General features: G+C 53.7%; 3 protein-coding genes across 11 annotated transcripts in view; all 3 read right to left on the reverse strand.

Annotated features, from left to right (window-relative positions):
- Nucleotides 1-302: 302 nt before the first annotated feature.
- Nucleotides 303-9,282, reverse strand: LOC123933136 (cytochrome b-c1 complex subunit 1, mitochondrial). The gene is made up of 13 exons (XM_045992111.1): nucleotides 9,161-9,282; nucleotides 8,769-8,909; nucleotides 6,600-6,686; nucleotides 5,130-5,259; nucleotides 4,716-4,914; nucleotides 4,096-4,175; nucleotides 2,603-2,718; nucleotides 2,224-2,367; nucleotides 1,944-2,104; nucleotides 1,748-1,833; nucleotides 1,351-1,439; nucleotides 942-1,017; nucleotides 303-496 (listed from the first exon to the last, which is right to left on the reverse strand). Exons 1-13 carry the CDS (start codon nucleotides 9,227-9,229, stop codon nucleotides 432-434), a joined length of 1,443 nt encoding a protein of 480 aa, XP_045848067.1. The 5' UTR covers nucleotides 9,230-9,282; the 3' UTR covers nucleotides 303-431.
- Nucleotides 9,283-14,016: 4,734 nt separating this feature from the next.
- TMEM89 (transmembrane protein 89) lies at nucleotides 14,017-18,613 on the reverse strand. Its single transcript, XM_045990494.1, has 2 exons — nucleotides 18,305-18,613; nucleotides 14,017-17,936 (listed from the first exon to the last, which is right to left on the reverse strand). Exons 1-2 carry the CDS (start codon nucleotides 18,596-18,598, stop codon nucleotides 17,751-17,753), a joined length of 480 nt encoding a protein of 159 aa, XP_045846450.1. The 5' UTR covers nucleotides 18,599-18,613; the 3' UTR covers nucleotides 14,017-17,750.
- Nucleotides 18,614-19,501: 888 nt separating this feature from the next.
- LOC123932383 (cadherin EGF LAG seven-pass G-type receptor 3) overlaps nucleotides 19,502-24,182 on the reverse strand; it is a 37,216-nt gene continuing 32,535 nt past the window's right edge. For 7 of the 9 annotated variants that reach the window (XM_045990493.1, XM_045990485.1, XM_045990491.1 and 4 more), the window contains 9 exons: nucleotides 23,892-23,998; nucleotides 23,673-23,742; nucleotides 22,644-22,736; nucleotides 22,457-22,555; nucleotides 21,952-22,044; nucleotides 21,067-21,246; nucleotides 20,839-20,893; nucleotides 20,417-20,562; nucleotides 19,892-20,179 (listed from right to left, as the gene is read on the reverse strand). In XM_045990493.1, the coding sequence (XP_045846449.1) occupies nucleotides 20,165-20,179; nucleotides 20,417-20,562; nucleotides 20,839-20,893; nucleotides 21,067-21,246; nucleotides 21,952-22,044; nucleotides 22,457-22,555; nucleotides 22,644-22,736; nucleotides 23,673-23,742; nucleotides 23,892-23,998 (858 nt within the window). In that variant the 3' untranslated portion in view covers nucleotides 19,892-20,164. Of the gene's footprint in view, nucleotides 19,641-19,891; nucleotides 20,180-20,416; nucleotides 20,563-20,838; nucleotides 20,894-21,066; nucleotides 21,247-21,951; nucleotides 22,045-22,456; nucleotides 22,556-22,643; nucleotides 22,737-23,672; nucleotides 23,743-23,891; nucleotides 23,999-24,182 lie in introns of those variants that run through there. The other 2 variants (XR_006816435.1, XM_045990486.1) reach the window with 2 other exon arrangements.

A 24,182-nucleotide genomic window follows, 5' to 3' on the forward strand; every position in this document is an offset into this window, starting at 1 on the left:
ACAAGAGTTCCCAGGCGGGGACCTCTGCCAGGGCAAAAGCATGGGTTCCCACACCCTACTCTTGGGATAGACTAGCTAGGAGCATCCCCCACGTGGCTAAGTGGAAACATCTGGCTTCAGCTCACTGCAGGCATCAAAGGCTTCCGGCCTCCATAATGCAGCCCCCACGCTTGCCCCTGGCTGAGGAGACATCAGCCTGTGGGAAGGCGGAAGGATCTGGGACATACAGAACTGGAGGAAAGTCCCTGCTCCTCCATCCGCTGCCCAGAGGACTCCACAGCAATGCCAAGAGAACAAAACAGTTCTCAACACAAGCCTTTATTGGAGGTAAGGTCGTCTGCACACAGGTCTGAAGAACCGAGGTGGTATGTCTGTGGCGGGGAGGGCCCGTGAACCTTGGCCCAGCCCTCTCGCCCATACAGCCGTCCTGCCTAGAAACGCAGCCAGTACATGCTGCTGCGGATCCGGTTGTAGTCTGGGAGCTGCTCAATGGGGCCTGTGGAGAGAGGGTGGGGCGTCAGGGCGGGGTACCTGGCCTGTGCAAGGACACCTGGCCCTGTGCCGCACCCAACTCGGAGCTGCCCAGAGGAGCACAAGACAGGCTTTGAGTGGAAAAAGGGAAAAGAACATTCCCCCAGGGGCGCTGAGCCTGTCACTTCATGCTCTGGCTCTTGGAGCCCCACCCCACACATGGAGGTGTCCGTTACCTGGCGGGTGTGGAGTATTGATGGAGGCACCTTGGCAGGGAGTCAGGGAGCTGCCGGGACAGGTTTTCTGAGCAAGAACTCCCTGGCAGCCAGTCTATTGGGCAGAGCCTCTCGGGGGCCTCAGTTTGCTGCTGCCAGTGCAGGCTGGGGTGTGGGGGGAGGGCAGAGGCAGAAGGGGAGGCCAACAGGAGGCCTGAGGAGACAGTCAAAGAACAGGGCCTCTAGGCCACTCACCAAATCCAGCCACTGCTGGACACTGGTCATAGAAGTACTTGGAGCAGACCTCACGGACCACGCTGGCATCCACTTCCTGCAGAAGAAACAGAAACCACATCGACGGGCAGATTCCGGGGACCACCTCAGCTCAGCCCACCAAGATCTTCCACATGGACGGAGGAGCTGTCCCCTCGGCCAAAGGAGAAAGGCAGCGGGGCACTCCCTGCCGCAGCCCTCCGCAGGCCCCACCCAGGCCCTCAGCCTTCAACGCCTCTGCCCCGCCCTCCAGCGATGCACCCTGTTGGTGCTGAAGACACCAGGGATGCCTGCGGGAGCAGTCTGCCCCCTGCACTGTCAGGCCTCAACTCCCCACCCAAGGAGTCTGCCAGGTCAAGACTCCAGAACCTCTCCCAGGGGCCCACGTTACCGCAATGCGGCTTTCCCACTCGGCCAGGGGAATGCGCCGGCCATAGGTCAAGAGACTGCGTCCTATGTCTTCACACACAGGAGTGGTGCCTGCAAGGATCAGGGGAGACTTACAGGTTCCCCCCCCACCCCCCCCCAGTCCAGTCCTGGAGCACAAATGCTCACTGAGCCTCCAGCTCCAGGATGACACCTGCACCGAGGGCTAAGCCCAGATCCCAGCCCCCGCTCCCACCATCGGCTCCTCTAGTACTGGGCTGCAGCTGACCTGGCCATGGCAGCAGGGATACGACATGACCTTCAAAGCTCTCCTCTCCCATCCTGGCTGGAACCCTGGCTACCCTAGGGCTGTCCCTGCCAGGCTGTGCACCACACCCTCCCCACAGAGCTGCACGACTCACCATCCAGATGAGCCACCAGGGCATTTCTGAGGACGTTTTTGCCCCGCAGCACCTCACTCTCTGTGGCACTGGTGCACAGGCGCATCCTACAGCGGGCGGGGGTTGCGTGGTCATCGGAGGGACGGGGCTGTCCCCTACCCCCACCATCCTGCTCAAAGGCCCCTCCCGAGCCTAGCAGCACTGCGCCCCCACTCACCACTGGCCCTGCAGGAAGAACATCATGTCGTCAATGTTCATGCGATCGCAGACAAAGTGTGCGCCCAGCAACCCAGTGTCCGCGTAGCAGATGTTGAAGGTCTGGAAACTCTGGCACAGCTTGTTGGTCACAGAGACGGCGGCCAGCGGGCTGGACAGGTGCTGCCGGGGTCAAGGATCGTCAGCAACCACCTCCCTGTCTGCGGCTCACCCCGAGCCCCACAGTGCAGGAGCTCGGGGCCTGGCACCCCCTGCTCCCGGAAAGTGAGCCCCGCACTCACTGTGCCGCCGCCGTAAGTGCAGTCGTAGTGGCCAATGATGGCATTGGCCACTTGGAGGGCTACGTTGTCCGGGCTGGCCCAGCCAGGCCCCTCTACCGCAATAGCTACGTGGGCCAAGGGCAGAGCATCATCGCGGTGACGGATCTGAGGAAGAACACGGCAAGACTGAGAGAGCCAGCACGGCAGGAGACGGGGGAGGTAGCAGGCGTGTGTGGAGTACGCACATGCGTGTGTGAGCACGTGTGCTTGAGGCAGCGGCCACAGGACCTGTTCCCCACCCCCCGAGGATCTCTGGCCTCATGAAGAAGACAACCACGTTCACGAGGGTCCTTCCAGAGGCCCAGGCTGGGAACACCACCCCTGCCCACAGGCGGCCCACCTCGCTGCCTGTGAAGCGGCACGGAGCCAGGGTGGGCACAGTGTCCTCCGCGTACACCTCTGAGACGCTGCCAAAGTGCTTCTGGGCGAGGTCGAGCAGCTGCCGGTGCTCCACCCCTGCCAAAACAGTGAGTCCCGTGACTGGCCGGGCACGGGTCAGGGGAGGCACCCACAGGTGGAGGGCCCCGCGTCCTGTCTCGGTGGGAGACGGCGGAAGGCAGACACATCAGGACAGGGTAAGGGAAGAGAACCCTCCAGAGAGACTCTGCCTCAAGGGGCGGGACAGGTACCTCCGAACCCAAGAGCCTCCATCACCTCAGCCCCGGGGAAGCAGCGGCATGCTGGGCTTGAAGATTCTCCCCCACAATGAGGACAAGCCTGGGGCTCCCTAGGCACCAGGCCAGCTGCCCTCCTTTTCCCTCTGATCCTTCCTCAAGCAGATGGCTTGAGGCTGCTGTCCTGGGGCGGGACAGGGAGGCTAACGAGAGGGCACAGAGGTTCTCTTACAGGGCCGTGACTCATTCTGGGGACATCCACAGACATTGTGACCTCAGTCCCTCAGGACCCTGCAGGACTTCACATCCTCGCCTTTACAAGAGGAGGTCTCTGCTGCTCGAGCATCCTGACTGGCTGGCACTGTGGCCATAAGCAGCCTGCCAGGTACCTCAGCCTTTACCCCTTGCTTCCCCGAGCTCACATCCTGCTGGACGCAACACAGCCTCACATGCTGCTCGCTTAAACTGCCGTTGGTGCCCCAGGTCACAAGCCCCACAGCCACCAACCATGCCCTTCCCAGCAGTCCTTTTCACCCACCCGGCTGCCAAGGCCACAAGCTGGAGAAGTATCCTTAACCCCTTCCTGTCCGCTTCCCACCATAGCCAGACGTCCTTCAGGTTTCCACCTATGAAACCACCCCTCGCCCCTGCCACTTCCAACCAGACGCTTGCCATAGACCCTGCCTGGTCTGCCTGCCTGCGCTCTGGCCCCCAACATGGCAGCTAAGCCTTGGCCATGACACCGCCCTGCCCCTCTGCTTAGGCTCCCCACTCCCCACCTGACCCTTCCCCCATCCTTCAGACCTTGGTTCCAACAACACATGCTTCAAAAGCACCCCCAACCTCCAACTTTGCACTTCACGGCCTGTCATCAAATGCGCATCGTCACACTCCAGTGTCCGGCCTGCCCACTAGCAAGGCTGTAAGGAACCAATCTGCTAGCAAAGCTTACAGCTCCCACCGGCCTGCTAAGTGGGTCTCTTGAGGGGCAAGGCGGGGCTGAGAAAGACCTGTACTAACAAGGCCGAGCAGCATCCCTACATGGCAGGCCCCGGCGGGGGCAGCAGGGCAAAATCCCACCCCACCTTAGAGGGCATGAGAGCAAGCTTACTGTCCTCAAGGACAGGACAGAAGCAGGGTCCCCAGGGGTGGAAGATCCCCTATGGTCGGAAGCAGGAGAGCTGGGCTCTGGTAACCAAGGATGGTGCCCAGCACTCACCTCCGGCTGCCGCCAGCACCATGCGAGGGGCCTTGTAATGCCTGCTGAGATACTCGGTCAGGTCTGCACGAGACAGCTTCCTGCAAGACACACAGCCAGTGGCTCAACGCCCCTCCCAAACCACAGCAGTCTGGGTCCCATAGAAACAGAGCTGAGGAGACAGACAAGGAGAGACATGGCTTCTCTGGGGAGCGAGCCCTAGCACAGCCTTTGATCCTCTTCCCCATCTCTGCCACCCGCCCTCCGGGCCCCCTCACATCAGCACTCAGGACAGACTCAGTCCTTCCTCTCCAAGGAGGCTGTGAGCTGATGCTGGGATGTTCGCAAGGAGCGGTATCAGAGCTCGTCCCACGAGACGACAAAAAACCACGCAGACAGAATCCCCAACGCTCCCTCCCTCAGGTTGTCAGGACACACACAGAATCATACCCTACAAGGAGGCCCCTAACTCGAGTGAAGACCACACAGGCATTCAAAAAGACCCCCAGGGACCATATGGCAAAAGAGAAAGCATTTCCAGTTGTACAAATTAAGAACATACGATAGCACAGGCCGCCTAAACACAAACTCGTGTGGACAGCGCTTGAGCACGCACCAGCACGGGCCCAGCCACCCCTCACCTGACATTCCCGCTGGGCCCTTCCACAGCCTGGGCTAGAGGTGTGCCCTGGAACGCCGTGGCATGCAGGTAGTCAAAGACCACATCCCGCATACACGCATCGTTCTCCTGCAGCTCCTGGAGGATCACATCCCGCTCCTTCTCAATCTGGGAGTCTTCTAGACTGCAGTTCTGCACAATGTCGGCCAGGAGCTCCACAGCTGGATGCAAGAAGGGCAGGTGTGGGTACCAGGCGGGCCACTGCAGGCCAGTAATGGCACAAACCCCCCAGGCATGGCAGGCCTGCTTGCCCTGCTGCAAGAGGATACTGTTGGAGTAACCCCATTCTCTGGCCAGTCCAAGCTCCTGGCGGGGGGGCCTGTCCTCTGCACCCTGAAGTCGTATCCCCGTCCCTGCCCTCTCCTCTATGCATTACCTTTCGGCAGGTCCTTGGACAGCGCCTTGATGTAGTAGGCCGTGTGCTCCCGTGTGCTGTAGGCATTGAGATGGGCCCCCATGCTCTCCACCTCCTTCTCCAAGGCACTGCCAGGCCGATTCTTTGTTCCCTTGAACCAGGTATCAACAGGACCAATCAGGGGCCACATGGGAACTCAGGATCCCGATCTTGAAAGGCCAAAGTCCCAGGAGGACCACTAGTCCATAGGCACCGCATTCAACAAAGACTACAGGGATACAGGGCCTACAATCTGTGCTTACCAAGTGCTGAACAGGCCACAGTATCACAGGCTAATCAAACGGAGACAGCCAGAGGCCAGGAGAGAAAGGCATGGCCAATTCAAGTGTGGATGCCATGGCCAATTCAAGTATGGCCTGAAATCCACAGCCCCACAGCAGCCGGGCCTTACCAGCATTCTCTGTCACCTCACTGACAGTCACGGTCAGGTCAGCTCACGCCAATGTTCAGGTGATGCTGCCATGACCCACTCCACCCCCATGCCATTCACATGGCTGTGTGTGTGTTAGTGGACAGCTCTGTGGGACTCAACCCCAGTCGTGTGTGTGCGTTTGTGTGTTGCTGTCCACTGGCACACACACCCATGTTGAGATCTACACACACACTTGTGATGCTGCTGCTGCTGGCTAGACTGCCTGCCTGGGTGGGTAGTCACCCACCCAGGGTGCTCCACACCCCCACCCATCCATATCTCCTTCTCCATTTCTTCATTCATTAAAAAAACTCAAGACTTCGGGGCGCCTGGGTGGTTCAGTGGGTTAAGCCTCTGCCTTCAGCTCAGGTCATGATCCCAGGGTCCTGGGATCGAGCCCTGCACTGGGCTCTCTGCTCAGCAGGGAGCCTGCTTCCTCCTCTCTCTCTGCCTACTTGTGATCTCTCTCTGTCAAATAAATAAATAAAATCTTAAAAAAAAAAATAAAATAAAAAGATAAAAATAAAAAACTCAGACCTCATGCCAACACGGGCTGGCTGAGGGGCTGAGGGTGGATACTGTCCCCACCTTCAAGACACCTTGGTATTTACGTTTATAAACAAGAGATGCCCAGGTATTCTGCCAGAGGAGAGCATCTGACAATAATGCAAGCCAGCCCAAGTCTAGGAATTTGTTAAAATACACGTGTCTGTCTACGTGTTTCATGCTTCTGCACCAACGCACGCATACAACACAGGCCTGGCCTCTCTGGTGAGAAGTAGGGTCCTGCGGCTCCCTGGGTTTTTTTCTGGCTTTGGGGGCCTTATGCAGGCGCTGACCAGATAGGTGCTCACCCAGCAGAGGCTAAGCCCATGTGGTTCCTTCCAGAAAAGCCAGCTAGAGATCGCCCCCCAGCTGAAGCCCATAACTGAGGAGGCTGACTTTGCTAACTCGAATCCTCAGAAGGGATAAGAGGCAGCCCTAACCCCAAAGGAGATGTAGGACTTCAGGAGCCTCACCTTGAAAGCCAGATGCTCCAAAAAGTAACCTGCCCCATTGTTCTTCTCAGTCTCGTAACGGCTGCCAACGTCAATCCACACCCCGACCTGGACAAGAAGCCATCAACAAAGGTAACACATGCACCACCCCAGCCCCCACTTACACCCTACCCTAGATGACTCATCAGAAGCCCCAGGTAGGTGGTCACAGTCCCAGAGTAGGGGAGAGCTGTTTCGGTAGGACCCCTGTGCTTGGAGCTAGAGCTGTGCTCTGGGCACAGGCACTGGCTGAAAGACATACTGTGTTACCTTTCCTTCCCACTCTATTTGCGCACTGGCTCCCAAGGAAGTTTCTAACTGTGCACACTCGCCTGACCCCATTACCATATGAAACATTATATTCTTTTACTGCTTTTCAGTTCATTTTTTTTTCAGGCAAGCAACACTTCATTTGCAAACAACAACTTATTTTCTCCTTTCTAAAAATTATACTCTGTGGGCGCCTGGGTGGCTCAGTGGGTTGGGCCTCTGCCTCCAGCTCAGGTCCTATCTCAGGGTCCTGGGATCGAGTCCCGCATCGGGCTCTCTGCTCAGCAGGGAGCCTGCTTCCCTCCTCTCTCTGACTCTCTGCCTACTTGTGATCTCTTTCTCTCTCTGTCAAATAAATAAATAAAATCTTATTTAAAAAATAAATTAATTAAAGTAAAAATTATACCCTGCCTGGGGGCACCTGGGTGGCTCAGTCGTTGAGTGTCTGCCTTCGGCTCAGGTCATGATCCCAGGGTCCTGGGATTGAGCCCCACATCGGGCTGCCTGCTCAGCGGGGAGCTGCTTCTCCCTCTCCCACTCCCCCTGCTTGTGTTCCCTCTCTCGCTGTGTCTCTCTCTGTCAAATAAATAAATAAAATCTTTAAAAAAAAAATTATACCCTGCCTTTGTTCTGATGATTTTGTCTTTCACCATTAAGAAAGGAGGCTCTTGGTTTAGACACTGAACATCTTCTCCTCTTAAGCAAGGAGCTTTCATTCACAATTATTTTTAAAAAGTTTTTAACCAGCCTCGAATACTTAACACTGCCAAATGTCTCACTGGCACCCAATGAGAATCTCACAGTTTCCTCAACAGCCTCCTGGTGTGCTATGAAACACACACCACTTCACTCACCCCACGCAGGCCACATCTATCTAGTTTTTTAATATTTGCTCACGGCTGATTTAAAATTTTCACATCTACTTTCCCAAGAGATGCTGATATACATACCATATATCAGAAATTCTTACACTAGTATTTGTTACACAACTAACATCTCAGAAAAAAAAATTAATCTTACGACCCATGGTAGCCTTTGGGTATCACCGACAGCGTTCTTTCTCCAGCAGTGGTGTCCCTTACAATCTAGAGCATCTCAGAGTCCATGAAACACAGCAATCTCTCCCAAATTTTCTTAACAGGCTTTGGGTCAGTTTATATAGGCGCCATGTAATACAGAAGCTGCCCATGATCTTTTACTGTGTTCCCTTATATCAAACTTAACTAACTTGTAACAACTTATAACACTTATATCAAACTTATATCAAACAACTTATAACACCTATAACAACTTATATCAAAGGACATTATTTGTTCCTGGAAAACTGAAAGACTGTACCAATAAAACGACTTAGCCCTGGAGTTTAGGGTGCACAGGATTACGCTTGAGAATCCCTCTCACCTATTCATGTATCTAGCCAAGATTTCTCTCCTTAAGTCAATTTAGAGGATTTGTATCTTTTGGAACATCATGTTTCTTTGGAATCTTCAAATGCTTTCCTTACACAAGTGCATAAGCAGTCTAGCCAGGAAATACTTTGAGTCTAGCGGTCACCTTATGTCTCTGAAACCCACTTCCCTCACGGTAAAATGAAAACAGGATCACCTCTCTCATATAGGCTACTTAAGAAAACGCTGCAAAGAACTTGGCCTCCTGCGTGGCAGGCATCATATGCTAAACGAGTGTGGGTTATAGTTTGGAAGGCCCCAAGAAGCCAGGCCTAGCCGGGGTAGGGATTAAGGTGGTAGAATCAATCCAGCGGTGAGTGAGGAAGAGTCCGACCCAAACCACAGAGGACTCGAGCCCAAGGTCACACCCTGACTTGGGAAAAGACGCCAGGTGCAATATGAACGCGGCCTCCCGAGACGGGGCCCCGCTCACCGTGCAGGTAGGCTGGGAGGACTGCTCGGAGGCCACTCGCAGCCCGTTGTCCAGCACGCTGATCTGTGTCTCTGGCACGCTCTGAAGAGCCTGGGCGAAGGTGGCGGTGCTGCGCAAGGCAGGCGACCTCAGCAGGACCGGCTGCATAAAGGGACGACCAAGACTGAGGGCCGGGTTGCAGGATCTCTCCTCGGCTCGCAAGCCAGCAGTGGGATCCCGGTCTCCGCCCCCCGGCCAGCCGCGAGACTCCCATCCCAGCTCAGCGCCGTGACCTTCGCACGGCCCTGACCCCGGAACCTCCACAAACTCCACCCTCCGCCGCTAACAGTCCGCTCCCCTCCGCGTGCCGAAGCCCCCAGCTCCACAGCCTTGTGCTCTCGCTGTCGCCTCACCGAGCTGCGGGTGCGCAGCAGCACTCTCGTCCCGGCCCCCGCCGCCCGGCAAACTGCGGAAGCCGCCATCTTCTAGCTCCGGTCGGCGTTACGTCGCGCCGCGCAAGCGTAGAGTGAACGCGGCGGCGCCGAGGCGCAGGCGCACTACCGCAGACGTGGGGCTCGGCCGCCTCCTGGCGGAGACCAGGGGTATTCATGCGGGGCTGGTACGTGGTTCTGTCGGCCAGTCCATGGGTACCTGCGTGCCTCAGCGCACCTGGCTGTCCACGGCCACTGCGGGCCCATCCGCGGTCCAGCACATCTTCCTCTTTCATCCGTGGGAGGCAAAAAGCACGATGTTTCTCACGAACCGTGGGCGTCCGAATCCACTGCGTGCTCGGAGCTGCCGCACGGGCCAGGGGCGCAGCTGCAGCGCGTGTCCAGGGATGGGAGCCCGGGGGCTCAGGCCCCCTCGTGTGATGCTGGGGACTCTGAGGTAGCTGCTGATCACGGTTTTCTTTAAAAGGGTGAAATCAGTAGATTCAGACGGTTGACATCGAAAGAATTTAACAAGATATCGCTAAGGAAAAGGAAGAGTTTAGAGACTGCTTATTTGGGTGGAGAGAATATGGATTCCGTTTGTTGGTGATTGACACCGGCACTGTGCGTGTGGCACTGAACTGTGGCCCTGTCACCCTGCGCCCTGTGAAACCGACTTCAAATTCAAAGTCATCGGCCTTGAGCCACCTTTCGGAGAGGAACGTGAGAGAAGGCTGTTGCTCCCGGTTCCCGACCTCCCCGGCTTCTGTGTGCACTGCGCACTGTAGAACAAAGAAAACTCCTAATCTGGGGTTCGTGAAATAGCCTTCTTTGTTTGCAACGCAAAATCTGCACACACACACAAAACAAAACGATGTGGTTTTTCTAATAGACCTCATAGAAAAAAAATCTGGAGGAACGCACTCGAAACTTGAAGCCGAGTGACTTCTGAAAAATGGATTGAAGGCAAGGAGAAGGATGCTACCATATTTACATTTACATTTCTGTGTTAATACAGAATTTTTAATTTTTACAAAACAGACGTTACTTTTGAAAGAGCATACCTCTGACTCCACTTTTACATGATTTATGTGATTTATTGTACTAAGATCTTTGTAATCTTTCAAAAGAAGTCATACTTAAGATATAATTTTTGTAAAAGCAGACCAAAAGACACTTAAGTGTGTGTTTATTAATATTTTGTGGTGTTAAATTATATTATGATCTAGAAGTGAAAAATAAAAATGCAGGGGCGCCTGGGTGGCTCAGTGGGTTAAAGCCTCTGCCTTTGGGTCAGGTCATGATCCCAGGATCCTGGGATGAGCCCCTCATCCGGCTCTCTGCTCTGGGGGAGCCTGCTTCCTCCTCTCTGCCTGCCTCTCTGACTACTTGTGATCTCTGTCTGTCAAATAAATAAATAAAATCTTAAAAAAAAAAGACAAGAAAAATAAAAATGCAATAGAATTGTGTAATTAGTCCTTCCCATTTTTTAAAAATTTTAGTTTTAAGAAGTTTTATATTTACAGAAAAGTTGAGCAGATAGTAGAGTTCCCATATAGTTTCCCCTGTTACTAACACCTCACATTATTAAGGTACGTTGGTTGTGATTAATGAGCCAATATTGGTACACTATTATTAACTAATATATATTCAGATTACCTTAATTTCTTAATGTATTCAGATTACCTTAATTTCTATCTGTTATTTTTTCTCTTCTAGGATTCCATCCAGGATACCACATTACATTTAGCTGTCACGTCTCCTCCTTCGTTGCCTCTTGCCTATGATGCAACCTCCTCCAGTGACCACCACACTTCCCACAAGAGCTCACTGCATGCACTTCCTCTCCTTCCATTCTCTCCCAGAGCCACTTCAGTCCAGTCCTCACATCACTCCTCCAAGTGCACACCTGTCATGGTAACCAGTGAGCTCCATGTTGCTAGATCCAGGGGCCTCCTTTAGCATGATTAGCCACTTCCTCCTCCTCCGAGCTTCATCCCTTCTCCACCTTCAGGTTCCCACACACTTTCTTGTCTCACTACCCTGGAGCTGGTTCTTCTTCACCTCCTGATCTTAATACAGCCCAGGGCTCAGTCCTGGCTACCTCTTCCCTTCCCGATCAAAATTTGCTCTCTGGTCATCTGACCCAGCCTCATGGCTTCTGTGCTCTCTGTACATACAATGGCTCCTCTATTCCTACCATGTACTCACCACCTCCCCTAGAGGGTCTCAGTCAAACATGTCTAACACTGAACTCCTCACTCTCCCAAACCTATTCCTCCCACAACTGCCTTCATCAGTAAATGACACCTCCATTAACCCAGTTGCTCAGATTAAAAATCTAGGACCCAATCTTGTTGACGCCTCTCTCAAAATTCACGCCCAACCCTTTAGTAAATTCTGTTCCAAGTAATTTCTTTTTTTTTTTTTTTTTTTTAAAGATTTTATTTATTCATTTGACAGACAGAGATCACAAGTAGGCAGAGAAGCAGGCAGAGAGAGAGGAAGGGAAGCAGGCTCCCCGCTGAACAGAGAGCCCGATGCGGGGCTCGATCCCAGGACCCTGGGATCTCCAAGTAATTTCTATATCCAGTCTTCTCCAACCCCTTCCTCCATCCCCACAACTACCTTAGGGTGAGAAGGGAAGGGTAATTATAAAACCAGGAAGTGCGTGATGTTGTAGAAGTCCTGGGGAAGTATGTGTTTCAAGAGTTTGGTCAAAAAAGGAAATGTTTACTAAAAGCAGCAGCCATTGCAATGACTTGGCAAGAGTCTTTGATGATTCACTGATCTGTGGAATTTACTTGGTATATGGAATGAGGTGAAGTAAAAATATCCCTTCCCCCTAACTGAATTATTAAGTAACATTATGCCCAACGTGGGGCTTGAAATCATGACCCCAAGATCAAGAGTCATATGCTCTACCGCCTGGGCCAGTCAGGCGCCCCTCCAACAGCATTTCTTTCTTTTTTAAGATTTTATTTATTTATTTATTTAAATATTTAATTTATTTATATGACAGAGAGAGAGGTCACAAGTAGGCAGAAAGGCTGGCAGAGAAAGAGGGGGAAGCAGGCTCCCTGCTGAGCAGAGCGCCCGATGCGGGCTCGATCCCAAGACCCTGAGATCATGACCTGAGCCGAAGACAGAGGCCTAACCCACTGAGCCACCCAGGCACCTTAACAGCATTTCTTGTCCAGACCTTCTTTCTCTATCCATCTCTATCCATATCCCCTTTATTACCCACCCCAGGGATTCTCAAACCTGTAAGCAGGTCTGTGTGTGCTGCCTGAGAAGGCTGTGGCACTCACCTTACCCTTCTCGTTCAATATTTATTTGCTATACTCACCACTTTATTATTTTAGGCTTTTTTCATGTTTTTTTAAATTTGATTTTATTTTTTAAAAGATTTATTTTAGAGAGAGGGAGAGAGAGAGCAAGAGCATAGGGAAAGGGGCAGAGGGACAGAGAGAGAATCCTGCAGCAGACTCCCTGACTGAGCAGGACTCAATCCCAGGAGCCTGAGATCAGGACCCGAGCCAAAAATCAAAAGTCAGCCTCTTAACTGACTGAGTGAGCCACCCAGGCGCCCCTGTTTTGTTTTGTTTTAATTTTAGATTTAAATTGTGCTAATATTTATGTAAAATTTTGTATCTTAACTATCATTAAGTGTACAACTCAGTGGCATTGGTTACATTCAAAATACTGTACCACCATCATCATTATTTCCAGAACTTTGTCATCATCCAAAACAGAAACTGTACCCATTAAGCAATATTCACTATTTCCTCCTTCCTCCAGCCCTGGTAATCTCAATTCTACCTTTTTTTTTCTATAAACTTGCTTCAAACCATCAAACCAAACTTTGTAGTTGTCTGTACTCATGCTTTTCATCAGATTTGGGAGGAGGAGTTGACCATGATTTATTCAAATCTTTTCGTCTGCCCCTTTCTCTCCTCTCTGTTTGGAACTCCCACTCTACATCGGTTGCTCTGCTTGATGATACTCGACAGGACTGCACATTTTTTTTTCATTTTTCTTTCCGACCCTCAGACTGGATAATTCCATCTGTCTTACCATCAAGTCCACTGATCCTTTCTTCTACCTGCTCTAGTCTGTCGTTGAACCCTTCTAGTTCTCCATTTCCATTATTGTAGTCTTCAACTCCAGTGTTCTTGGATCCACTTAGAATTTTCTCTTTACTGATATTCTCATCTTATTCAGACATTGTTTTTCTGATTTCCTTTGGCTCTTTGTCCGTGTTTCCCTTTCACTAATAATTCCACTGCCTGGGCTTACTTAGGGATGTTTCTGTCAAGTTCTCTGCCCCCTCTGCAAGTATGGCCCCCTCTGGGCCACACTTTCCCATTTCTTAGCATGTTGCATAATATTTTGTAGAGAACTGGACATTCTGAGTATGGCATGTGGTAATTCTGGAAATCAAATTCTCTCACTCTTCAGGGAATCCTGATTTCAGCTCGTTGAGGGGGGTGGAGCTTTCTGTTTATGACCTTTCCATGCTGTTTTTACAAAGTGTATATTCCTTGTTATGTGCAGTTGCTGAAGTTTCTATTCTATTTTCACTTTGGGCAGCCAGTGACCTGACAAAGATTTCCTTAAATATCCTGCTTCCAAAGGGAAGGTGGGATGGGAGGGTGGGGAAGTGAGGTCTACTTAAATCCCCTGCACTTGGAAGCTGCCTCAGCATGGGGTGGAAACAGAGAAATTCACTGAAGTTTTTTTTTTTTTTAACAAGATTTTATTTATTTATTTGACAGAAGTCACAAGTAGGCAGAGAGGCAGGCAGAGAGAGAGAAAGAGGAGGAAGCAGGCTCCCCGCTGAGCAGAGAGCCTGATGCGGGGCTGGACCCCAGGACCCTGGGATCATGACCTGAGCCGGAGGCAGAGGCTTTAACCCACTGAGCCACCCAGGCACCCCATGAATTGAAGTTTTCATCAAACTCTCCCTTGCATGCTACAAGTGTTCAACTAGACTTCAGGGTTCCAAAAACCTGCCATGTAGTCTCTGCAAGTTCAGTAATTATTTTGGTGGAGAGAAGGATTCCTGGAGAATCTTATTCTGCTATCTTTTGTGATGTCACACCCTGTTCTAAACTATGTATAAGAATAGTCCATTTTCAGCCTAAAAGAAAAGCATGGATGGATTAGAAGTGTATCAGTGCCAATGATTTGGGGGACAGTTGGCCGAGAGTTTCTGGTATCAATATCCTGGTTCTATTTTAACCCTTTTCCTCTCAATCTTCCTCCCTCCTCTTGCATTTTACCATAAATAACAAGAGTTGAGGCTGTGTTTTCCATTTTACTTGGAAATCTCTTCTATTTAATGTCCATATTCTTCGTTTACAAGTTCTGCTTTCCACCCAACTGCTGGACACAATTCCACTAAGCTCTCTACAGCTACTTAGCGTCCTGTCTCCTCCTGGTCTCCAGTAACATGTTCCTTGTTTCCTTCTGAGCTCTCACGGGCAGCAGTTTTAAAGTCAAGAGATTTCCGGTAATGGTTGAAGGCGGTTTTGGCTTTTTCCATTATGCTCCTTGACCTTCTTCCAGGTTTTCCTCACTACTCAATTCCAAAGCCATTCCCATATTTTTAGAGTTTGTTACAGTAGTACTTTGCTCTTGATACCAATATCAGTATTAGTTTTCTATTGCTCTCATAACGAGTTACTTGGAACTCTATGACTCAGAACACAAATTTGTTACCTCACCATTCTCTAGGCTCAAAGTCCATCATGGATCTCATTAAGCTAAAATCAAAGCATCAGCAGGGTTGTGTTTCTTTCTAGGTTCTAGGAGAGGTTCTAGGAGAGAATTGTGTCCTTGATCATTTGGGTTGTTGGCAGGATTTAGATCCTGGTGGTTGTAGGTCTGAGGTTCCTGTTTTTCTTGCTGGCTATCTCTGGAGGGTCATTCCCAGCTTCCAGAGGTCACCTGGATTCCTTAGATTTTTGGATAGTGGGAGATCCCTTCTACCATCTTCAAAACCAGGAACAGAGGATCAAGTACGTCTCACAATTTAAATCTGACCGAGTCATCTGCCCTCTTTGTCACTTTTAAAGGCTCATGTGATTACATTAGGCCCAAGAAAATAATCCAGAATAATCTCTCTACCTGAAGGTCTTTGACCTTAATTCCATCCACCAAGTTCTTTTCAGAACTTACAGCACCATGTGCTGTGACATAGCCGCAGGTCCCATGACCCTCTTGAGGGGCCATTATTCTGCCCACCACATCCTCACTAGGAGGTACTGACCCCTCCTGCTCCCCAGCCTGCTCCTTCTTACTCTCCAGAGCTCCTTTTTCCACAGAAATTCTGACCCTCTTCTAGTTCCTGGACAAGGCCAAGGTCCGTCCCCACCCTCTCCACCAGGCTTGTCATTCTGACTGGGGCACTATCTCCTTCTCTAGTCACCTCGCTCTTCAGGTGCCCGCAGTCGGCCCACGTCTTCTCCATCCTGATAGGCCAGAGTAAGTGCTTTTTCTGAGCTGGTTTCACCACCACCACCGCCCTCCCATTTGTGAATAGGTAAGGCGGAGCCCTTTCTGTTCGGGACCTCACCGGATCCCGGTGTCCGCAATGGAACTAGCAAACAGTGGGTGCTCACTGAACCTTGTAGAAGGTAGAGATGGGCCTAGCAAGAGGCTGATGAATCCTAAGCTTCAATGCCCTTCTCTTCCAGGCCTTGGAAAGACTCCCAGTAGTGTGTCTGTAAGGGCAAGTCTTTTTTTTTTTTTTCTTTTTTAAGATTTTATTTTTTTGAGACAGAGCACAAGTGGGGAGAGGATCAGAAGGAGAGGGAGAAGCAAACTCCCTACTCAGTAGGGAGCCCGATGTGGAGCTCAATCTTGGGACTCTGAGATTACGACCTGAGCCGAAGGCAGATGCTTAACCAAATGAGCCACCCAAACACCCCAAGTCTTTTTTTTTTTACTTGCAAAATGAAGATATTCTAACTGCATTCAGTTACAACCTCTGTCTTTTCCCACTCAACCCCTCCACCCTAGCTCTCCTCTTATAGGGGACATTGAAGAAGTATAAGTTTGGGGGTTCAGGCAAGAGGAAGGTGGCTTGGGAATTGTCCCAGCAGACTCCAAGAGGGAGATTAGGATGTTTACCAGGGAGGCAAGCTAGGTATCTAAGGGAGGGAGGGAAAGGGTTGGACCAAGGGCAAAAACTAACTGTGATGAGGCGCTTCTATAGCTGAGCTAGACCCACCGGCCGGTCTGCCTTCTCAGTGGCTGGCAGCAGCAGGCTGGGATCTGCGGGCCGCAGCTCCAAGTCGAACTCAGGAACACACTTGGTTTGGGTTTAGAGGGACCCAATGTGGTTTGCTCCACTCCTGCATGTGGTTAACTAATTGTTCCTGTCCTGGTACAGGAGGCCCCCAGGAACCTCCTGCCAGATCAGAGCTCCTGGTCAGGACAGAAACAGAGGATCCTATCGCATTTACAACCTGCCCCCACAGTGCCCAGCACTAGAAAAATCGTGGGCCACGAAAAGAAAACAAGTTTTGAAATGTTTGTGGAGCCCGAAGCCCATCCTGGAGAAACTCCTCCAGATTCCACAGCTTCTATAGGAAGGCTAGTTGATGACCCTTTTCCAAATTTGAAAACCACCCAGACCATTGATGGGATGTCAGGAGAGGAATTTTCTAAATTATCAAAAATTAAAACACAAATGTCAATCAACCACGTTAGAAGGAAGACTGAGTTCTTTTTCTATTTTCTGTAGAGAGTATGTCCCCCCTATGTCAAGCCCCTCATCCTATATGGAGGTTGTCAGAGTCGGCAGCCGGGCGTTCAGAAGAACACACAGTCCAGAAACATGTCCGGACATCACTGCAAGCACATCATTGGTCTGGATTTTGCACTGGAAGGTCAAGTCTTTAACATTTGTAATCTCTTGTTTCTTTCCTCGTGTGAATGCACCTGTTTCTATTTTTGAATATTCTTTTTCTAAAACGGACTTTCAACACGCACAGGTCTCAGTACCCACTCAGCCTGGGTTGTCTGCGGTAGAAGGGAGGGAAGAAGGGGTGAAGTTCAGCCCTCATTCCACTTCCAGGGGCCTTAGGGCAGGGGCTGCCCAGGCGCCAGACATGTTCGGGGCTGCCACAAGGAGGAAGGCCGCCAGGGCTCACCCTCCAACCACCATCCGCCCCCCTACCCAACTCTCTGTCACCAGCTGGGAGCCTTCTCTGACGCAGCCAGGTTGTCACCTCCTCTGGGAAGCCCTCCATGTATTACCCAAGTCTGCCCTGATGGTCAAGTCTTGTCCCACCACACTGGTGCCCCTGAGGAGCCTCGGAGGAACAGCTGGATTTGTGGGTGAGAACTTAGGGAAGAGGGGAGCAGTGTGAGCCCGTCCCATCTTCCCACCCATCCTGGACACAGAAGCCTCCAGTCTGCTGGCTGCAGAAGCAGAAAGGAGACACAAGGTCCAGGCAGGCCCTGAGAGGAGACACACACACACACACACACACAGGCCTGAGGCTGGCCCAGAGCCTTAGGCCATCCTCAGGTCATCAGACAAAGGGAGGCATATGTTGGGTCACCCACTCTGGGCGGATATCCCCTTTATTGGGGTCTTCTGTTGGGTGGATATACGGTGCAGGTGGCCCTCAATATGGACCAGGAGGGAATCCAGCATGTGCAGGACCCCAAGGAGCAGGGCACGGTCTGATACGGGGGTCCGCCGTTTCCAGTGTCCACTCGGGTTAGTGGTCACCTGCGGATGCTGAGGAAGGACCAAGAAGCAGGAGTTAAGAGCAGGTGGATAGGGTAGGAGTGTGGGGAGGGGCAGCGATGAGACCGGGGAGAAGGGGATGGGAAGGGAAGATGGTGATGGAGGGTCAGTGAGGGTCTGCCGTGGGCTAGGGTGGTCATGGGGGGCTGGATGAGGGGCAGGGATAGTAGACAGGTGGACAGATGGGGGCAGAGTGCTGGCCACAGGGAATGGTCAAGGGCTGATGGGTGTGGACCGGTGTAGGGGCCATAGGCTGTGAGCCAAGGGGGAGGGGACGCGAGGCCTGGGTGGAGAACGTGAGCTCACAGGGTGGGAGCGGAGGCAGGAGGCTGCGGAGGACCAAGCAGCGCTGTACTCACCTCGGACTTGGTGGCCTGGGAGCGCCGCCGCTGCAGCACCGCGCGGCCCATCATCAGCATCATGGTGGTGGTGATGGTGACCCCAGCCACGGGGTAGAGGCGGTTCATCCCCAGGCCCATCCAGTGGCCGGGACAGCCCAGGCTGCCCCCACAACCTTCCAGGCTGTTGGGCTGGCATCCCCAGGGCTGAAGGTCCAGCCCCACCTGGTACCACAGGGGCCGAGACCAGGCCTGGGAGGGAGCCGGCATGGCCAGCAGCGGCAGCAGTAGCAGGAAGGATGGTGCGAGCAGCATGGCGGCGCCAAATGCCCAGATAGAACCTGGGTTGCCTGGCAACGGGCAAACACCCCTCCCCCAGCAGCGAGCTACGGGTTCCAGCAGGATCCATGGCCTTTCAGGAGGGGCAGCCTGGCCAGGCAACACTGCTCCCTTAGCCTCCCTCCCGTGACCCTGCTGGGCAACACAGTCCCTTCTCTCTTGTGTAACCCTGTTTTGTTTCCTTCAAAGTCGTTCTGACAATCTGCAAGTTCTTATTTGAGGTCTGTCTGACCTCTGCTTTGGCCCAGAAGTTTCCCTTACCCAGTATTTGCCAAGCGCACCACAAGCCAGGCACCATTTCTGTGGCTGGGACATGGCGTGTCAGAGAGAATTAAGAAGCCCTGACTTCCTGGCCTGTGGTTCTGGGGGCTGGGGGCAGGGCGGATGATTCATGAACACAGAGCAGGATGCCGCCACCACACACAATAAACACTGAGCTGGACAAAAGCTACCTTGGTGACTAGAAGGGCAGTGCGGCCTCTGTCCACTGGCCCAGAACAGAGCAGGGCACCTGGGCAGTACCTGCGGAAGGCAGAGCTCCCGGGCTCTGAGCAGGGAACTCTGGCCTTGTTATGAGCATTCCTTGGCACTGCCTCGTCTAATACTCACCGAGCAACCCATGATGTGGGAATGGTGATGTGACCATCCCTGCTATACCACCAGGGAGACCCAGAAGATTCTAGCCCCCCCCCCGCCTCCCCTCATTTAGGGCTTCAGCTGTCCCGGAGGAAGGCCCATGGCCACCCACTGGGCGACATGCCCAGATGCTGACCTTTTAAGGTAGAAGTCAGCACATGCTTCTGGGTGGACAGTGACCTGCACAGCCCAAGTGACCTAATGCTATGAACAGGCTTTTTTCCCAAGTAAGTCAATCCTCCACATGCTTACTTCTTGACATAGGCTAGTAACACCTGTGGACACCTCGCTTCCCCACCGGGTTGCTCAGCTTCACTCTCCGCCCTCCAGGGGCCGCACTCGCTGGGACCATTCCTGAGAAGCAGATTCCACGGTCTTCGGGCTAAAGACACAGGCGCCGAGCGTTGTGCGTGGCTGGGGAGTGTGAACCCGGGGTGCCCCCACCCTCGCCTTGGGCCCCATAACTCTCCCACTGGCTCTCTATTCTCCCACCTGACTCTGCCCTTCCCAAGCCTTCCCCCCAACCTTCTGACTTCAGCCCACCATGTTGGGGCATAAGAAGGGTGTCAGGAGCCAGGGCTGTGGATCACTGCCCACCCCACCAAGCCCCCACCAAGGCACAGCAGAGCCTGGTGGTAGGCAAACAGGACTTTATTTCTGGGGCTGAACACATGGATCTTTCCCCCGCCCAGCCGGTGCCGGTCTGACTCCAGTACCCCATCCCAGGCCCAGGCCTATGGCACTGAACTTGGGAATCCCAGGACCTCCATCCCTGAGCTGCGTGTGTGTGTATACGGAGGGGACTCCTGGGTGACGTCTGGAGGCAGCCCGGGGGCGGGGAGTTTCTCACAAGTGCCTGGTCACAGCCTCCAGAGGCGAGCAGTGGTGGGCAGGGCAGAGGCACCATCAGAGTTTGGTTGTCTGAGTAGGTAGAGAGGGGAGGCTCCAGTCAGTTTCCAAAAACACACAGCAGCCCCATCCCCCAGGACAGCGACCCCTACCCCTGGGAGCAGCTTCAGCGGAAGGCAGGAAGGGGTACCAGTGGGTCCACTGGGGGCAGAGCCATTCAGAAAGGGTGGACTTCCTGGAGGTGGGGGTCAGGGTAGGGACAATCAGTAGACAGACAAAAAGAGCTCAGGGAGCCAGAGGCCGGCTCACCAAAACAGGGCTGACAGGGCTGGCAGGGCTGGACCTCGGGTGCTGGAGGGCAAAGAGCACAGCATCGTGGACAGAAGCAAAGAGATGCTGCTTAGTGATCGATGCATCGAAGAAGTGCCCAGCCTCAAGCTGGGCGACCACAGGAGCTGCGGGCAAGGAGTAGGTCTCTCCTGACTTGTGGAACCACTAGGAACATCAAGTCCCCAAACTCAGTCACCAGAAAACCTTGACCCATCTCACCCATGACCTCTACGCTTGAGCTTACAGCTAAACCTCCAGTCACTCCTGACACTTGACCCCTGCCTCCCAAGACAACTCTGACTCCCAGTCTCAGAGACTTGTCCTTGTGCTACTCAGCAGACTCTTTGGCTAGAAACGCCCCACTCCCGACCAGACCCCTTGTGCCGTCCCCGCCCACGCACCGTGGCAGGCGGCCATGTACACCTCCACCTCGATCTCTCGGAAATCGCGGAAAATCTGCAGCCACAAAGTGGGGGCTAGACTCAGAGGGAGGCTCGAGGGCTCCGAGGAAGGACTCAGGCAGTTTGAGGTGGAGAGAGTTTTGAGAGGGAGCTCAGAGGGGCTCTTGGATCTAGTTATGGGGTCAGGAGGCTTGGGGGGGCCTTGCCCTCTCCCAGGGCTCTTCTTACGTTCTTCAGGCTCTTGATGCACACAGTGTCCACGAAGGAGAGGGCGCCCAGGTCTAGGACGAGGCTGTGGAAGTGTGGCTGAGGCAGGCCCAGGGCCTTTAGCGTGGACCCATTTGCGGCCTTGGCATCTTCTTGACCGCTGGCTGTTTTATCCTCTAGCTCATTCCCTGAGCTCGCCTGCTAGGAAACCAGACACCCTGCAAAGGCTGCCAGTGAAGGGGTGACGGCAAAGAACAGACAGGCAAGGGCCACACAGAATCAGATGTGGGACCCTGCGTGCAAACACCCGCTTATTTGGGACATGCGAAAACCTGGACATGGGGGAGCCTCTTGTATGTAAAGACAGGAGGGACACATGGGGACGCAGAGGAGAAGAAGCCCAGACTTAGAGAGCACTCAGAGATGTGCATATTCTGCTCTGTTACCTCCCAGGCCCAGCCTAGGGATGCTTAAAAAGGCGGGGTGCTGGGCGACAGTGCCCCATCCTCAGCCAGCCAGGGTCGGGGGGTAGGGGGCTCAGGGACACGTGGGCACACACAGACAACTTGGCACCCCACCTGGGTCTCTAGTTGAGCTTGGCGTCCCTTTCGATCCCATATTTTCCCCCTTAACCCCAATTCCTTCTCTCTACCCATGAGCACAGACTATGGGGTCTTGTGGGCTCTACAAATTCAAGGTCTTTGGATAGCAGACCAGAGAGCCACAGGCAAAATCTATGGCAGATCACTAGGCCTCTCCCTATAGGGCACTGGACCCATCACAAACACCCCCCCCCCCCCCACCGCTGGCATGACTACCTCAAACCCACAGCTTTCCCCACAGGATGCGTGGCCCACTCACATCTCTTCAGCTCACGGCTGCCCCCTCTCCCACCTCCAGCCTCACCCTGGCCGTGGAGTCGTCCACATTGTTGCTCTCCACATCTCTGATGCTGGTGTTGACTTGGACGGAAACAGAAGTGCCCTCGGAGGCAGCAGTCTAGGCCAGGGGAAAAGGGGGACAGGAAAGCGCTGTCCTGGCTGTCCCAGGACAGCCAAGCCATGCCAGTCTGGTGTCACCCCCAGGCTTTGGGCAGCTAGGCAGGCCAGGGACTAAAGCTTGGGACCCAGGGCCGCCAGGCTGGGGTCGGTGGGGTTTTGACCAGTTCCAGGAACAGCCAAGAATGGAAGAGGTGGTCCATGCAGTCACTGGCATGGGGGCGGGGAGGAAAACGAAACTCTGCCCAGAGCGCCGACCTTGGGGAGAGGGGAGCTAAGCAGGGGCCCCGGGAGGGGGCATCAGGGAGAAAGAAGGGATGAGTGAGGCTAAGAGCTCAGGAGGCCAGGAGAAAGAGCATGTGGGTTCAGCAGCAGGACAGTGGGCAGGAATCCCGGCTCAAAGGGGCCCCTGCCTGCTTCTGAAGGGTCTTCTTCATCCGTTTCAGCTTCTGCTCCTGCTTCCTGAGCCACTTCTTCTTCTTCGAGATGAGGTGGTCAACGTCCACACCACACTAGAGGCAAACATCACAGAAGGGGATGTGGACGCTCTGGGCCGGGGAGAGACCCTCGGACACTCACCCTGGGGACCCCCGGACTCACCCTCTTCTTCAGCGCGTCGCTGTAGAGCTCAGCATTAGCGAAGTACATGGTGGCCGAGGAGCGGAAGACCTTCACGCCTGGGACCTCCCTGGCCTGGGGATGGGACAGGGTTGGAGTGGCTGAGCCCTCCAGTCTCCTGGCTGTCTTCTTCCTCCTTCCCTCCCCCCGTGTGGCCCAGGGCCCTCCATCACCAAGCCTCTGCTCCCCGGCCGGCAAGGGCCCAGCCTGCGGCCCCTGCCCTCCCAAGATCTTAGGCCACAAACTTGGCTGTATCACCCTAACTCCCCGTCCTGCCCCCTACCCCTCACCCTCGTCACCCAGGCCCTCAGCCAGGCCTGTCAAAGCTTCTGCCCTCCCTTCCCATCTCCCTCCACTTCTGCCAATACCCAGGTCAGGCTCTTAGGCCGCCCCTTGGGGCTCCACCGCCCACCCTGTGATAGGTTTCCTGCATGTGCACAGAGAGACCCTCCCCGGCTTCCACTCCAACAAGGGCTCAGCACTTGGGCCTGTATAATGCATCCCACCCCCCCTCCATCCTGCTGAGCTGCCCCGCTCCTGCCCTCCCCTCACTCTGCCTAATTATACTGTACTCAGACTCCAAGACTCCATGTCAGCAAGAACGGGCTTGTTTTATTCCAGAACCCCACTATTAGGTATGAAGCTTCTCAGGAGATAAACGGACAATTGGGATGTAGAACTCCACTGATCAGGTCAGCAAACAGCTTCCCCTACATCCTGATGCCCCAGGCTCCTGCATTCCTGCCCCAAGGCTGCTCGGCAGGATAAGGCTTATACTGCTGGCTCCAAGACAGACCTGTCTCCCGGCTCCCCAGTCCCTCTCTGTCCACTCCTCTGTCCTTTCATAGTTCTAAGTAGGAGTCACACACCCAAATTCCTTCCTTGAAGTTCCCAGGACTGAAGTACCTCAGCTCCCAGGGTCTTTGCCTGATGCAGAAAGGGCTAACAAAGGCCCATTCTACCTCGTCCCACCCCACCAAGCCATCCCCCTGCCTAGGCCCTGCCACCCACCTCTGAGTATTCGGCCACATCTTGGTAAATATCCGTGTCTGCCACCTGCCCCAAGACAGAGTAGCGGGGCCTGTGAAGGAGAGAGTGTGAGGAGGGGGAAGTGAGGGGGTACCAGGGAGCCTCGGGTTACCCGCGAGATGTGGGAATGCTGGGGAGAGCCAGCGTGGCCTTCACCCCCCCACCAGCTGGGATGGGGGGGGACCGAAAGGGGAGACTCACAGCTGCGTGCGGAAGACCACGAGGAGCAGGGAGAAGACGACAGCGATCGCCAGGCCTATGTCCAGGTTCAGCAGGATGGTGGCCACAAAGGTCACCAGCCAGATGAGCTAAAAGAAGGAGGCATCGTGGCTAGGGGAGTGGGAGAAAAATGAAACTCCGCCCTGAGCACTGACCTGCGGTGGTGGGGTTGGGGGGAGGGCCTCGGGGAGCAAAGCAGGGGCCCTGGGGGCATCAGGGAGAAAGGAGGGATGAGCGAGACTAAGAACTCAGGAGCCCAGAAGGCCAGGAGAA

The sequence above is a fragment of the Meles meles genome, chromosome 20 (genome assembly GCF_922984935.1).
Source record: "Meles meles chromosome 20, mMelMel3.1 paternal haplotype, whole genome shotgun sequence".
Taxonomy (NCBI): domain Eukaryota; kingdom Metazoa; phylum Chordata; class Mammalia; order Carnivora; family Mustelidae; genus Meles; species Meles meles.

Coding starts and splice junctions, on each gene's coding strand:
- LOC123933136 (XM_045992111.1), bottom strand. CDS start 9,229: ATGGCGGCTTCCGCAGTTTGCCGGGCGGCGGGGGCCGGGACGAGAGTG. Junction 2,719..4,095: donor GGTGCTGGCGGCAGCCGGAG/GTGAGTGCTGGG, acceptor CTGTTTTGGCAG/GGGTGGAGCACCGGCAGCTG. Junction 2,368..2,602: donor GCCGCTTCACAGGCAGCGAG/GTGGGCCGCCTG, acceptor GTTCTTCCTCAG/ATCCGTCACCGCGATGATGC.
- TMEM89 (XM_045990494.1), bottom strand. CDS start 18,598: ATGCTGCTCGCACCATCCTTCCTGCTACTGCTGCCGCTGCTGGCCATG. Junction 17,937..18,304: donor CCCAGGCCACCAAGTCCGAG/GTGAGTACAGCG, acceptor GTCCTTCCTCAG/CATCCGCAGGTGACCACTAA.